This window comes from Elephas maximus, chromosome 12 (assembly GCF_024166365.1).
Source record: "Elephas maximus indicus isolate mEleMax1 chromosome 12, mEleMax1 primary haplotype, whole genome shotgun sequence".
NCBI lineage: Eukaryota > Metazoa > Chordata > Mammalia > Proboscidea > Elephantidae > Elephas > Elephas maximus.
The window spans coordinates 103,508,547-103,524,169 of record NC_064830.1 but is presented as its reverse complement, the minus strand read 5'-3'; the positions used below and the strand labels follow the sequence as shown (position 1 = coordinate 103,524,169).

At 40.1% G+C, this 15,623-nt stretch overlaps 1 protein-coding gene across 2 annotated transcripts in view; it reads right to left on the bottom strand.

The window, feature by feature from the left end:
* TPST1 (tyrosylprotein sulfotransferase 1) overlaps window positions 1-15,623 on the bottom strand; it is a 98,916-nt gene that overhangs the window by 34,513 nt on the left and 48,780 nt on the right. For both annotated transcript variants that reach the window (XM_049904562.1, XM_049904560.1), the window contains exon 3: window positions 31-229. In XM_049904562.1, the coding sequence (XP_049760519.1) occupies window positions 31-229 (199 nt within the window). The remainder of the gene's footprint in view (window positions 1-30; window positions 230-15,623) is intronic.

Sequence of the window (15,623 nt, the reverse complement as noted above, 5' to 3'; positions counted from 1 at the left end):
TTTCTCAGTCAATTTAAAACTCTCACTTACCCTCCTAGTGTTTTCAAGGATTTTGGGATCGGGTTTTCCATAGTTAGGTGGGTTGGCATATGGGTCATATCCGAGTTTGGCAAGCATGGGTGCGATCACTGCCATGTCTTGTAAAACATCTGGAGGGATCTTCCCAACCCATTTGGATAGCGCTCCCACATTGACTGGCTTGATGACTTGGTCTGTAGATCTCTCCACTCTGAAAACAATAACATGTGAACAAACATTTGTTTAGAATAGGAAAAATGTATAAGAAGCTAGAAATTATTTTTGATAACTTAAAAAGTTGTAAGTGTCTAAATTATAAAGCAATTGAGAAAGAGGGGACTAAGTAGGCTTAGCACTTTTTACCAGACTTTTTTTTTTTTTTCATATTCTAAGTTTGACAGCAATTACTAGCAACCTCAGATTTCTAGAAATAGGAAAGAGGATGAACTGAAAACATCTGCACAAAATGTGTTGACACTTTAATTATGATATCCAGAAAAATAAAGATTAAGATTGTTCAGAAAAAGTCAGCCAACTTACTTGAAATGCATCCAAATAAATAAGATACATTGGTAGATGACTAGAGGGATAGACATCCACCCAAACCAAAAGCCCACTGCTTTTTCGAGTCAATTTCAATTCACAGTGACCCTATGGGACAGAGTAGAACTGCCCCATAGGGTTTCCAAGGCTGTAATCTTTATAGAAACAGACTACCACATCTTTCTCCCATGGAACAGCTGGTAGGTTTGAGCTGTTGACCTTTCGGTTAGCAGCCAGGGCTTAACTACTATGCCACGAGGGCTCCTTAGACAGATGGACAGGTATGTGATTAAGCAAATATAGCAAAATGTTAATTGCAGAATCTGGGTGCTCGGTATAATTCTTCAAATTCTCCTGTATGTTTGAAAATTTTCAGAATAAAATATGATGGGAAAAAAGCCAGCCACGAATCCACTAAAAATGCAAAATATTTTTGTATCGACTTCCTAAAGGACCCCATTTTCTAAGGAAGATAAAGGAGTGCCGTTTTCTGATTTTCAACGTTACGGGATTTATCTAGCTAAATGTGTACTATCTCTTGACTGGAAATTTACTTTAAGCTTGTAGCGATTATATTCACTATATTGGGCTACATAACTAGTTAACCTTAAGAGAGAATGTAACATAAAATACCATCTGGATTTAAATTAAACCTGAATTAGCAGATTCTGGCCAAGTGACTATAAAACTGAAGTGCTTAGAAGAGTTTTATGTCTTAATACCCAAGAAGTCATTCAAACATTATATTCTAATAAAAGGTGAAAGCTCTTTTCTTTAAGTATATGACCTCTCGCTGCAGATATTCTTTATCTGATGAGCCTTCGCTCAAAGGGGCTCCTCCCCTAAAACAACAGACAAGAGAAAATAAGATGACTCCTTCCTGGGATTCTGCTGAGGTCACCCTCTCCAAACTTTCCTGAGGCCTCAACAGCCACACAGTTTTCTCCCTCTTCAATATTTCCCCAGGACTCCACTTAGCCCACTGCTTTCTTCACTCTCTGCATTCTTTAGAGGTGGCTCCATCTCAAGTTATCTCTGTTTGATAGTCTTTACCCTTGTAAACATGTTCTGGTTTGTCCAGGACGGGCCCTGTTTATAACCCAGCTTCACGATTAACAGCATCGCCCATGCCCTCTCATTAAGTGTTCAGGTTTGTATAATCAGTTACATGGTCACCCTGCCGTATGCCCTACAGGCACCTCAAAACGAAGGTGGTCCAAAACTGGATGGTCATCTTCTCTCAAGATCTGTTCCTCTGCATGGACATCATGTCTTGATAAATGGCGCCACCACCTACCCACAAGGCAAAGCCAGAGCTCTGGGATGGGACAGGGAGGAAGCAAGACTACTCCCAAACTACCCAGTCCTACAGCCTTTATCTTTGAGTAGGATGACCTACTCTCCACTCCTGCTGGCACTATCTTGGTTCAAGTCACCATCATTTCTCACTCAGATGACCACAAAAGCCTCCGATTCTCCCTGCATCTAAACAGCTGGTTTCCTTGCCCAACTATTTATCACTCCACCAGACTATAAGGAGGGTCTGTGTCTTTTTCATGTCGATATCAACAGCATCTAGCACAAAAACACATAATAGATGCTCAGTAAATGCTTCTTAAATGAATAAATGACTAAAAGCTTTTCATGGGGAAAAAACCCCTATATTATTAGTTTATATAAACATACTCAAAGAGAAATCAAGGATCATGTCTTTGTAAGGATGTAAAAATGGCTTGGGGCAGTGTCTGACTTCCCCCAACCCCACAAATGGGAAGGAGAACCAAGATCAACAGGACAAGGCTGACTCCCATGAGGGGGAGGCCAAACAAACCTCCTCTCTCCATCATCTTTACCAATTCTGGCACCAATCATCCCTCCCACAGCACTCTCTACTTCTCTGCTGGGTTTGATTATCCATTGCAAGGGCCACACAGAATTCACAGACCACACTCACGGTTATGGGGTTTATTAGGGAAGTAACAGTTACACTTCAAGCTCAGGACACAGTTCTTCCATCAGGACAGCCTCTTTCCAGCCATGCTCGCAGGCATGCCTCTCCCTGGCCCTCGGCCTCTGCCCAAAGGCGCTCAGCTTTCTCTATTCGTGGGCCAGGAAGCCCACCGCACCATCTCCTGCTTCCGGGTCTCTCCTGCTGCTCTCTCCTTCCTTGGTGGTGGGCTCCTCCTCTCTGCTCTGGAATTGGCTCTCTTTTAAGGCAAAACTGACCAATCCCTCTGGTACACCACAATTATCCCATCACACAATCACCTGGGTGCAAGTTACAAGTCCATGGCTAGAAAGGCCACACACAAAAGTAATTAATCATGCCGCAAGAGAGATCATGTCTACCTGACGCATAAGATGAAAGAACTGGGGAGTGTCCAAGTATTAAACTGCGTGATGCTTCCTGTGGTGTGCTAGGAATCTTAGAGAATGGGAGGCACTTCCAGGGGAAAAAAAAGCCTTAGAGTAAACAAGGACTAATATCTTCTGTCCATCCTATGCCAGGGACTTTGAATATGAGATCTAAATTTAACCTTTAAAACAACCTTAAGAGGAAGATATTATCAGTTTCCATTTTTCAAATATGTAAACTGAGGCCCAGAGAAGGTAATATTTGCCCAAGTTCATATAGTCTGTAAATGATGGAGTCAAAGGTCTGTTCAAAGCTCCCCTTCTTCCCCCACTTTCTCTTACTGTCTTCATCTTGATCACCTTCATTTTACATTCGGTGCTTCCCTGGGCCCCGGTGCTGCAGTGGTTAAAACGATTGACTGCTAACCAAAAGGTCATCAGTGCGAAACTACCAGCAGCTTCGTGGGAGAAAGATGTGGCAGTCTGTTTCTATAGAGATTTACAGTCTTGGAAACCCTATGGGGTCGCTATGAGTCGGAAGTGGCTTGACAGCAGTGGGTTTAGTAGGATGCTTCCCTGAAAACATCAGCCTTTTGATCTACACTGCATACAGTGGGCAAGTTGGTTGACCACGGTGATATAAACATACAAATGTGCTATACAGAAAAAGGATATACACAGTGCGGTGCTGGTGATGTTTAACAACCAGCTGGGAGAAAAGGCCCATGATTTGTAGTATTTCCTGATGTTTATGGTATAAATACTCCTAACATGACCTCACTGACTCCAAGCTGGAAAGAGGTGCACAAAATGGGCTTTCTAGAGCTAGCACAAGCCAGCTCCCAGGACACTGCACAGTACCTCCAGGGCCACACACCTCATCTCAAATTCTGAATTCAAAAAGCCTCCAAACTAAATGCTTCCCTGTAACTCACTGGGCAGCAAGATCTGACCTGAATTGACAAGAATCTATGTGTATTCTTTATTCCATGAGACATATGCAGTCGTACTCTTTGATGTACGAATGTTCATGTGTTTGATTACAGGGTTCTGGCCCAGGACCAGCAGAGGATGTTACAAAATATATGTTATGTGCACCACACTGCCTTCCTAAAATCTAAAAAATTCTGTATTCTGAAACACATCTGGGTCAAGCATTGGGGTCACACAGAGGGTCTTGTATATCATGACTGGGAAGTTGGCTTTATCTTGAAAATGATGGGGAATGACTGAAGGGCAGAGGTGGGGAAAGAGACAAACACCTGTGTTTACTTACCACTTACCAGGTTCGAATAAGACATTCAGTGAGTAATAAACAATAGAGACAAAGTAAAAAGATAGAGTGTTGTCCCAATGTTGGGAAGCCATACAAACCTTCTATACTTAAACTCTTGGGGTTGTTTCTTAGTCCCAAATCAGCTCTCTGGGTTCACCTCTCCTCTCTTTCCATGGGTTGTAGTTATTTAGATTGTCTTTTTCTAAGAGGCAGCAACATGGGGTGGAAAGAATGCAGACCTAGAAGTGCAGTCTATGTGTTCTAGCTTTGTCAACTAAGAAAAACTCTGATCCTCAGAGAGTGGAGATAATGACCACTAACAAGTAGAGACCTGCAGTTTCAAAAAACGTTGTTCAAAAGCAGGGGTTAGCCAAGTATGGCCCAAATCTGCCCTGTTGCCTGTTTTTGTAAATAAAGTTTTATTGGAACATGGCCACGCCCATTTGTTTCTGTGTTATCTATGGATGCTTCACTCTATAACAGCAAGCTGCAACAGAAACCGTATGCAAAGCCAAAAATATTTACTATCTGGCCCTTTACAGAAAAAGTTTACCACCCCTGTTCAAAAGGATATGGTGACTAGAGGGAATCAGGTCTGGTCCAGGGAGCCTGATTTTCTTTTCTAGACAGTAGGCTGCATGGAGCTTATCAAATCTCCTTTGCTCCTTCAGTCCTTCTAGAGGTTAGCCAACACGCAGGCCTGAAGTGTACTAGAGTATGAACTAGTTACTATTCCAACAGCCTCTAGTCTCAGTGGGACCTAACAGCACAGCGCCTGACACACCGGTATAACGCAACACCCACAGCCGCGACGCAGCACTGCCAGGCCAGACATTTGTGAATCAGCACGTTCTGCCCCTGTCAGCAAGGGTTCAGGCTCCTTTAGCTCTGTAGCATTCATAGTGGCAGGCACCCTTCCTTCAGGAATGGGGATGATGCCAAAGTTCTGCAGTGCTGAGGTAAACACAATCCCCAAGACACTCATTTTAAGCACAGCTCTTCCATGAGTTTCAATGAAACACTACAGCCACGCTAGCTGCCAAACCACCAAACTAAATTATGATACACAGCAACTACCATAGGAAACCGAATCCTCCGGATTAAAGCATCAGTGCTGGAATGGAGATGTGAAAAGGAATGAGTCAAAGAGTATACAATCTAAATGGTGAGATATATTACAGTAAATCCCAGGATGAAATACCATTAAAAGTCACATTCTCAAAGGCTATTTCACTATTAGAAAATTCTAAGCTTATGTCCTGTGTAAGAGGATTTAAAAATGAATATGCACCAGGAAGTCAATTTTCTAAAAATATGTTATATATATGCATTGACTCACACCAAAATGCAAACGACAACAGTGGTATGATTAAGCATGACTTTTATTTTCTTTCTCATTTTTTCTGTATTTTCTATACTAAACGATGTCTTTTGTTTTTTCACCCATGCAATAGAGGGGAAGCACAGGATCACAAAGAATATCTTTGCCCAGAAGTCAAACATTTATCTTAAGCTCAACATGGTCCAAACCAAACTTCTGAGTCCTAACCTCAAAATCTGCTATACCCACAGACCTCCTCATCTCAGTTAAAAGCAACCCCATTCTCTGACTACTCAAGATAGAACAAAACTGGAATTATCTTTGACTGTTCCTTTCTCTTATGTTCCACATTCAATCCCATTAGAAAAATTTGCCAACTATACCTTCAAAATATATCCAAATCTGACTACTTCTCATTAACTTCACTGCTACTCCCCTGGTCCAAGCCAGTATTATTTCTCACCTGGATTTCTGCAATATTCTTCTAATAGGTCTCCCTACTTCCTCCATTACACCCCTGTGGCCTATTCTCAGCATACGAGCCAAAGAAAGCCTTTAAAAATACAAGTAGAATCATGTCGCTCCCCTACTCCCTCTGAAAATGAAAGGAACTCTGAGAAACCATGGAAGAACTTTTCCGTCCCCCCAAATCACCACATGGAAACAGACAAAGCAACTAGACAACAAAGCCAAAACCCATGAACAACTTCTGCAACAAAGCTAGGTGATCAAGTAGGACCACAAATCCCAAAATACAAATTAGCGAAGATCCAACAATACCTGCCATACCTTTACAGATGAACTTTTATGTGGGAGAGAACAGAAGGAAGTAACAGGGCACCTCATAGACTGAGAACAGGAGAATGCCAAAATAGCCAAGAGCTAGCCTCTGAAAATCACAGCAGACCTATTTGAAACTAGGAGGAGTTTCGCCCAAACCAAAAGCAGATTAAGTGCAAAGGGCACTTGGTAAGTTTTCAAAGCGGCTAGAGAATGCTGGGAGACAAACTCTTGAAACCAACCAGCCAAAGCTCCTTTCCAGGTCAGGAGCTTACCATTAAAAGAAGAGAGAGAGAATAAGGAGCATAGCATCTTTACAGGTGAAGAAAGCTACCAGAAAGGCCCAAAAAACGCATTACAATTGTAGCTTACTATTTATTTCAAAACAAGCTCAAAGACATTTAAAAATGATACAACACATAAAAGAACAGCATTAATAACAACAAAGACTTAGAGACGAGGTGACAGAACTAAAAAAAATTAGAAATGATGAAATAAAAATATCATTTCAGAGATGAAGACTAAACAAAGGAAGCTGAGAGCTAATAAATACAACAAATAATACCCTTAAGAGAAATTAAAGGTTAAATAATGCCTTCAAAGACACAAATACATGCTTTAAAACAGCTGAAAACAGAAGAAATATTTTAAAAATAAAATGAATGAAAACACAGAATTCAACACTGCTCTATCAGTAATTGACAGATCCAGCAAGCAAAAAATCAGTTAGAATATATTTGAACTAAACAGCACCATCGATCAACTGGACACAACTGACATTCATAGAATACTTCATCTAACAGCGGAATATACGTTCTTCTAAAACTCATACAGAACACTCACTGAGATGGACCACATTCTGAGCCATAAAACACGCCTTAACAAATTCAGAAGAGTAAAAATCATACAACTTATACTTTCAGGCAACAATGGAATTAAACTAGAAATTAATGACAGATAGCTGGAAAATCCCAAACTATCTGGCAGTGAAACAACACACTTCTGAATAACACATGGGCGAAAGAAGAAGTCTCAAGAGAAAATAAATATTTTGAACTTAATGAAAATAAAAATAACACCTTATCAAAATGTGTGGGATACAGTGAAAGGAATGCTTAGAGAAAAATTTATAGCATTGCACGCATATATTAAAAAAGAAAAAATATCCAAGCTTCTACCTTGAGAAACTAAAAAAAAAGGACACATGAAACCCAAAGCAAGCAAATGAGAAGAAATAAGTTAGAGCACATACCAGTGAAATTGAAAATAGAGAAAATCAATGAACCTAAAAGCTGGTTCTCTGAAAAGATCAATCCAATTGATAAAACCCATCCCACTGGTCTCTTTGAAAGATAAGGAGCCAATCCATTATCTTGGAAATTGATAAATAAATAAAAGGAAAGAATCAGCATTTATCATGCCTTTCCTGTATGAACTGGACCCTGGCTAACCAAACAGCAGATGCAGGATGTGTCTCTATAAAATTTGTTCAACTAAAATAATGAGAAAGAAACGAAAGAATTAGAATATCAAATTTTGCAAGACCGAACAAACTGATGAACCTAGGCACTAAGGATCTCAACAGCTGCTAAAATTACAGAAGAGACAAGCACGTATATGGGGAGCCCCGCCTAATCGGACCTTGAGTCTGACAAGACCTCTAGATCCAGCTGCCAATTTGCATGAAGCGCAGAATTCAGAGGATCCGATGAACAATCCGCAGTTCCACTACAAAACCACCCGATTTTGCCATCAGCAAAATTCAGACTGTGAGTAACTTTACAGGTTAAATGGCCTGGGTTCTTCAAAACATGAAGTGTATGGTAAAGAAAGAAATGGAGAGTTTGGAAACCTGTAGATTAAAAGAAATTTAAAAGACATGTCAAATTATTTTTAATAGGTAAATCAAAACTATATTGCCTATGGATACGCATTTCGGTGATACAACTGTAAAGAAACATTAAGAAAGTGATTTTTAAAAGTATCAGAATAGTGACTAGGCCAGGCATGTTTCTTCAGTGCCTGTTCCCTCTGCCTGGACTACCTTTCCCTCGATGACCATCCACTTGGCTGACTACTCCCTTATGTCCTTCATGACTTTGCTCAGATCTCATCTTCTCAATGAGGCACACTCTGACTACTCTACTTAATATTACAATCTGCCTCTCATAATCCCCTGGTTCCTGATCCCCTTTATTGTCCCCGACTTCTTCCTTTTTCCATAGCATTGTTAAATAAAGGGAAAGTATAGCCATCCAACACGTGCTTTTCTTATTATGTTTCTTTGTTTCTGGTCTCCGCCCCCCCCGCCCCCCCCCCCACCGTAAGCTCCATGAGGGCAGGAATTTTTGTCTCTTTTGTTCACTTGCTCTTGCCCTCCTACAGGTCTCTGTTCAAATGTCACCTTAATAATGAGGCCCTCCCTCACTGTTCCTATTCCCTAGCTCTTGGCAACTCCCTATTCTCTGCTTTATTTCTCCCCACAAAATGTATTACTATCTGCCATACTATCTAATTTTTTTTTACTGTTTTGTATGAGATGGCTCCCCAAATGCTAATGTGTGTTGCATGAAGACAGGGTTTTGACTTACTGCCTGTTTGCTAACCCCTGTATCCTCTGCCTGAGGCCTAACGCGTGCTCAGTAAAGGCATGCTGAGTGAACAAATAAACAATCTTTATCCTACTTATTTTTTTTCTATTCTTTCTTTACTCAAGAGTTTTTACTATGAATGGCAACTGAACTTTACCAAGAGTGTTTTCTGCATTTAATGATATGATCATGTGGCTTCTCTCCTTTCATTGATTGATGCAGTGAATTATGGTGCTAGGTTTTTCTTTCATCCCTGAAATAAAAACTATCTGGTCATAATAGCTTATCAATCTTTAATACACTGGTGAATTCTATTTATTAATACTTTATTTATGATTTTAACATCTATATCCGTAAGAAAATTGATCTGACTTTCTGTAATTTCCATTGGGTTTTGCCATTAAATCATGGCTTCATAAAGTGAACTGGAGAACTTTCCATTGTTTTCTACGTCCTAAAACAGTTTAAATAGCTTTGGCCTCATCTGTTCTTTACAGGTTAGAAATAATTCCATTGTGAATCATCTGTGTCACTGTAAATGGTGTCTCTTAATCACCTTTTCAACCTTCAGTGGTACTCAACATGTTTAAATTATCTACCTCTCTCGAAAAATCATCTATTGTCTCTAGGTTTTCAATTTATTGCAAACAAGGTTCATGCAGTATTCTCATATACTTCTTTTTAATTTCTCTTATATCTGTCATTATTTCTTTTTCATCCTAAAAAAAAAAGTGCATCCTACGTATACATCCTATATAGTATACATTTGCACTCTTTTTTTCCTTTCATCAACACTGCAAACGAGTCTGCCCTTTTATTGATCATATCAAAGAATCGACTGTTAAAATTTATCCTTCCTATTTTTATTTATCAACTTCAGCTTTTATCTCCACTAACTTTAGAATTCATACCCCCCTAACTCCTTTGTGTAAGGTATCATTCCACCGTCTTAAATTCCCATACAGACTGGGTCTATTTCTTATTCTATTCTTCACTAGTCATCAAAACGGATCTTGATTCCTGTGCAGGAGATTTTGTTATTAAAGTACTAAGGCAGACAGTAGTCAAAACAGCCTGGTACTGATACAACAACAGGCACATAGACCAATGGAACAGAATTGAGAACACAGATATAAATCCATCCACTTATGAGCAGCTGATATTTGACAAAGGCCCAGTGTCAGTTAATTGGGGAAAAGACAGTCTTTTTAACAAATGATGCTGGCATAACTGGATATCCATTTGCAAAAAAATGAAACAGGACCCATACCTCACACCATGCACAAAAACTAACTCCAAGTGGATCAAAGACCTAAACATAAAGACTAAAAAGATAAAGATCATGGAAGAAAAAATAGGGACAACGTTAGGAGCCCTAATACAAGGCATAAACAGAATACAAAACATAACCAAAAATGACAAAGAGAAACCAGATAACTGGGAGCTCCTAAAAATCAAACACCTATGCTCATCTAAAGACTTCACCAAAAGAGTAAAAAGACCACCTACAGATTGGGAAAAATTTTTCAGCTATGACATCTCCAACCAGCGCCTCATCTCTAAAATCTATATGATTCTGTTAAAACTCAACCACAAAAAGACAAACAACCTAATCAAAAACTGGGCAAAGGATATGAACACGCACTTCACTAAAGAAGATATTCAGGCAGCTAACAGATACATGAGAAAATGCTCTCGATCATTAGCCATTAGAGAAATGCAAGTTAAAACTACGATGAGATTCCATCTCACTCCAACAAGGCTGGCATTAATCCAAAAAAAAAAAAAAAATGTTGGAGAGGCTGCAGAGAGATTGGAACTCTTATACACTGCTGGTAGGAATGTAAAATGGTACAACCACTTTGGAAATCTATCTGGCGTTTTCTTAAAAAGTTAGAAATAGAACTACCATACAACCCAGAAATCCCACTCCTCAGAATATACCCTAGAGAAATAAGAGCCTTTACACGAACAGATATATGCACTCCCATGTTTATTGCAGCTCTGTTTACAATAGCAAAAAGCTGGAAGCAACCAAGGTGTCCATCAAAGGATGAATGGTTAAATAAATTATGGTCTATTCACACAATGGAATACTACGCATCGATAAAGAACAGTGACAAATCTGTGAAACATTTCATAACATGGAGGAACCTGGAAGGCATTATGCTGAGTGAAATTAGTCAGATGCAAAAGGCCAAATATTGTATAAGACCGCTATTATAAGATCTTGAGAAATAGTATAAACTGAGAAGAACATATTCTTTTGTGGTTACGAGAGGCGGAGGGTGGGAGAGGGTTATTTACTGATTAGTTAGTAGATAAGAACTACTTTAGGGGAAGGGAAGGACAATACTCAATACAGGGAAGGTCAGCTCAACTGGACTGGACCAAAGGCAAAGAAGTTTCCGGGATAAACTGAATGCTTCGAAGGTCAGCGGAGCAAGGGCAGGGGCTTGGGGACTATGGCTTAAGGGGGCTTCTAAGTCAATAGGCAAGATAAATTCTATTAAGAAAGCATTCTGCATCCCACTTTGAAGTGTGGCGTCTGGGGTCTTAAATGCTAACAAGCGGCCATCTAAGATGCATCAATTGGTCTCAACCCACCTGGATCAAAGGAGAATGAAGAACACCAAGGTCACACGATAACTATGAGCCCAAGAGACAGAAAGGGGCACATGAACTTACATCATCCTGAGACCAGAAGAACTAGATGGTGCCCAGCCACAACCGATGACTGCCCTGACAGGGAGCACAACAGAGAACCCCTGAGGGAGCAGGAGATCAGTGGGATGCAGACCCCAAATTCTCATAAAAAGACCAGACTTAATGGTCTGACTAAGACTAGAAGAATCCCAGCGGTCATGGTCCCCAAACCTTCTGTTGGCCCAGGACAGGAACCATTCCCGAAGACTACTCATCAGGCATGGAAGGGACTGGACAATGGGTTGGAGAGATGCTGATGAAGAGTGAGCTACTTGTATCAGGTGGACACTTGAGACTATGTTGGCATCTCCTGTCTGGAGGGGAGATGGGAGGGTAGAGAAGGTTAGAAACTAGCAAAATGGTCACGAAAGGAGAGACTGGAAGGAGGGAGCTGGCTGACTCATTAGGGGGAGAGTAAATGGGAGTATGCAGTAAGGTGTACATAAGTTTATATGTGACAGACTGACTTGATTTGTAAACTTTCACTTAAAGCACAATAAAAATTATTAAAAAAAAATAAAGTACTAAGGCAGGCCTCATTGCAAAGTGGGAGTAAAACCAGGGGTATGAACAGGAGCATTAAACAGGAGGTTCCAGAAGATATGTATAGCTGAAAGCTAATCTATGACTAACAAGAAAGTAGCTACCTAATCTAAGCTCATTGGGTGGGTGTGGGTGTGGGTGTGTGTGTGCTTCTAGTGCTTTCTCCCCAATATACATTCCATGAGGGCAGGATTTTTTGCTTGTTTTGTTCAATGCTGTATCCCAAGTGCCTAGAATGGTGCTGGGTGCATAATAGGAGCTCAATAAATATTCGTCTAATAAACAAACTGAGGAAAATCTGTTTCAGACTCCTCAGAAAAAATCTGCATTTCTAGGTTTAGATTAATAGCACCAGGGTCAAGAAAAAAAAGCTCTCTCCTCTCCTGCTTGCCCCTCCTCTCCCATAAACCCCCAAAACAACCCACTGCCATCCAGTCCATTCCGAATCATAACAGCTCTAGTTATGCCTTGGTCCTTATTCTCCAGTTCCTTGCATGTTCTGGAATGAAGGCAGCTCTGTTGTGCAGTTTTGATGTTGTTTTGTCTTTGGTTGTTTTATTTTCTCTGTGAAACAACATCTTGGTGTTGGGCTAATCATGCATTCTTTGCAAGGAACAAATGTTATTTTCTTTGTTGTGGCCTACAAGTAGCTATAAAAACACTGACATTTTGCCAAAGTTTCCTCACTTGCTTCTTCTGCTTTGGTCCTCCAGCACGAAATAACAGAACCAATCTGGTAAAATGTTGTTAATAATCGCCCTAAGCCCATTTTGGATTTCAAGAACAATACACATGGCCAAATACATATTTAAACACTAACTAAAATTCAACAGGCTAAGCAGCAGATCCATCAGTGTTCTTGTTAGTGCCGTCAAGTCAGTTCCAACTCACACCAACCCTATGTACAACAGAACAAAACACTGCTCGGTCCTGCGCCACCCTCACAATCATTGCTAGCTTTGAACCCATGATCTCAGCCACTATGTCAATCCATCTGGTCGAGGGTCTTTCTCCTTTTTGCTGACCCTCTACTTTACCAAGCATGATGTCCTTCTCCAGGGAGTAGTCCCTCCTGATAACATGTCCAAAGTACATGAGACGAAGTCTCGCCATCCTCGACTCTAATGAGTATTCCAGCTGTACTTCTTCCAAGACACATTTGTTTGTTCTTCTGACAGTCCATGGTATATTCTATATTCTTTGCCAACATCATAATTCAAAGGCATCAATTCTTTGGTCCTTCTTATTCACTGCCCCGCTTTCACATGCATATGAGGTGATTAAAAATATCATGGCTTGGGTCAGGTGTACACCTTAGTCCTCAAAGTGACATCTTTGCTTTTTAACACTTTAAGAAGGTCTTTTGCAGCAGATTTGCCCAGTGCAGTATGTCATTTGATTTCCTGACTGCTGCTTCCATGGCTGTTGATTGTAGAATCAAGTAAAATGAAACCCTTGACAACTTCAACCTTTTCTCTGTTTATCATGATGTTGCTTACTGGACCAGTTGTGAGGATTTTTGTTTTCTTATGCTGAGGTATAATCCATACTGAAGGCTGTGGTCTTTGACCTTCACCAGTAAATGCTGCAAGTCCTCTTCACTTTTAGCAAGCAAGGCTGTGTTATCTGCTTAACACAGGTTGTTGATGAGTCTTCCTCCAATCCTAATGCTGTGTTCTTTGTATAGTCCAGCTTCTCAGATATGTGCTCAGCATACAAACTGAGTAATTATGATGAAAGGATACAATCCTGACACACACCTTTCCTGATTTTAACCACACAGTATATCTGTGTTCTGCTCAAACGACTGAGTCTCAGTTTATGTACAAGTTCCGCATAAGCACAATTAAGTGTTCTGGAATTCCCACTCTTCACAGTGTTATCCACAATTTGTTATGATCCACACAGTTGAATGCTTTAGCATAGTCAATAAAACACAGGTAAGCATCTTCCTGGTATTCTCTGCTTTCAGCCAAGATCCATCTGACATCAGCCATGGTATCCCTCATTCCACGTCCTCTTCTGAATCTGGCTTGAATTTCTGGCAGTTCACTGTTGATATACTGCTGTAACCATTTTTGAATGATCTTCAGAAAAATTTTATTTGTGTGTGATACTAATGATATTGTTCAATGATTTCCGCATTCTGCTGGATCATCTTTCTTTGGAATGGGCACAAATATGGCTCTCTTCCAGTCGGTTGGCCAGGTAGCTGTCTTTCAAATTTCTCAGCATAGATAAGTGAGTACCTCCAGCACCACATCCATCTGTGAAACATCTCATTTGGTATTCCATCAGTTCCTGGAGGCTTGTTTTTCTCCAACGTCTTCAGTGCAGCTTAGACTTCTTCCTTCAGTACCATTGGTTCTTGATCATATGCTACCTCCTAAAATGACTGAAAAATGGAATGGAACATATAAAGATCGATATCTTAGGCATCAGTAAGCTGAAATGGACTGGTACTGGCCATTCTGAATCAGACAATCATATGGTCTACTATGCCAGGAATGAAAAATTGAAGAGGAATGGCCTTGCATTCATCGTTAAAAAGAACATTTCAAGATTTATCCTGAAGTACGATGCTGTCAATGATAGGATAATATCCATATGCCTACAAGGAAGATCAATTAATATGACTATTATTCAAATTTACACAACAACCACTAAGGCCAAAGATGAAGAAATTAAAGATTTTTACCAACTTCTCCAATCTGAAATTGACCAGGTATACAACCAAGATGCATTGATAATTACTGGTGATTTGATATGAAAATTGGAAACAAAGGAGGAGGATTGATAGTTGGAAAATATGGCCTTGGTGACAGAAAAGATGCTGGAGATCACGATAGAATTTTGCAAGACCAATGACTTTTTCATTGCAAATATCTTTTTTCAACAATGTAAATGGCAACTATATACATAGACCTCACAGGATGGAATATACAGGAATAAATTGACTACATCTGGGAAAGAGACAATGGAAAAGCTCCATTTCATCAGTCAGAACAAGGCCGGGGTCGACTGCAGATCAGACCATCAATTGCTCATATGCCAGTTCAAGATGAAACTGATGAAGATTAGAACAAGTCCACCAGAGCCAAAGTATGACCTTGAGTATATCCCACCTGATTTAGAGACCATCTCAAGAATAGATTTGACGCATTGAACACCAATAACCAAAAACATGATGAGTTGTGGAACGACATCATACGTGAAGAAAGCAAAAGGTCATTAAAAAAAAAGAAAAGACCAAAATGGATGTCAGGAGAGACTCTGAAACTTGCTCTTGAACACTGAGCAGCTAAAGCGAATGGAAGAGATGATGATGTAAAAGATAAAAGAGCTAAACAGAGGATTTTGAAAGGTGGCTTGAGAAGACAAAGTACTGTAATGAAATCTGGCGTTAGAAAACCAAAAGGGAAGAACACACTCAGCATTTCTCAAGCTGAAAGGACTAAAGAAAAAACTGAAGCCTCAAGTTGCAATACTG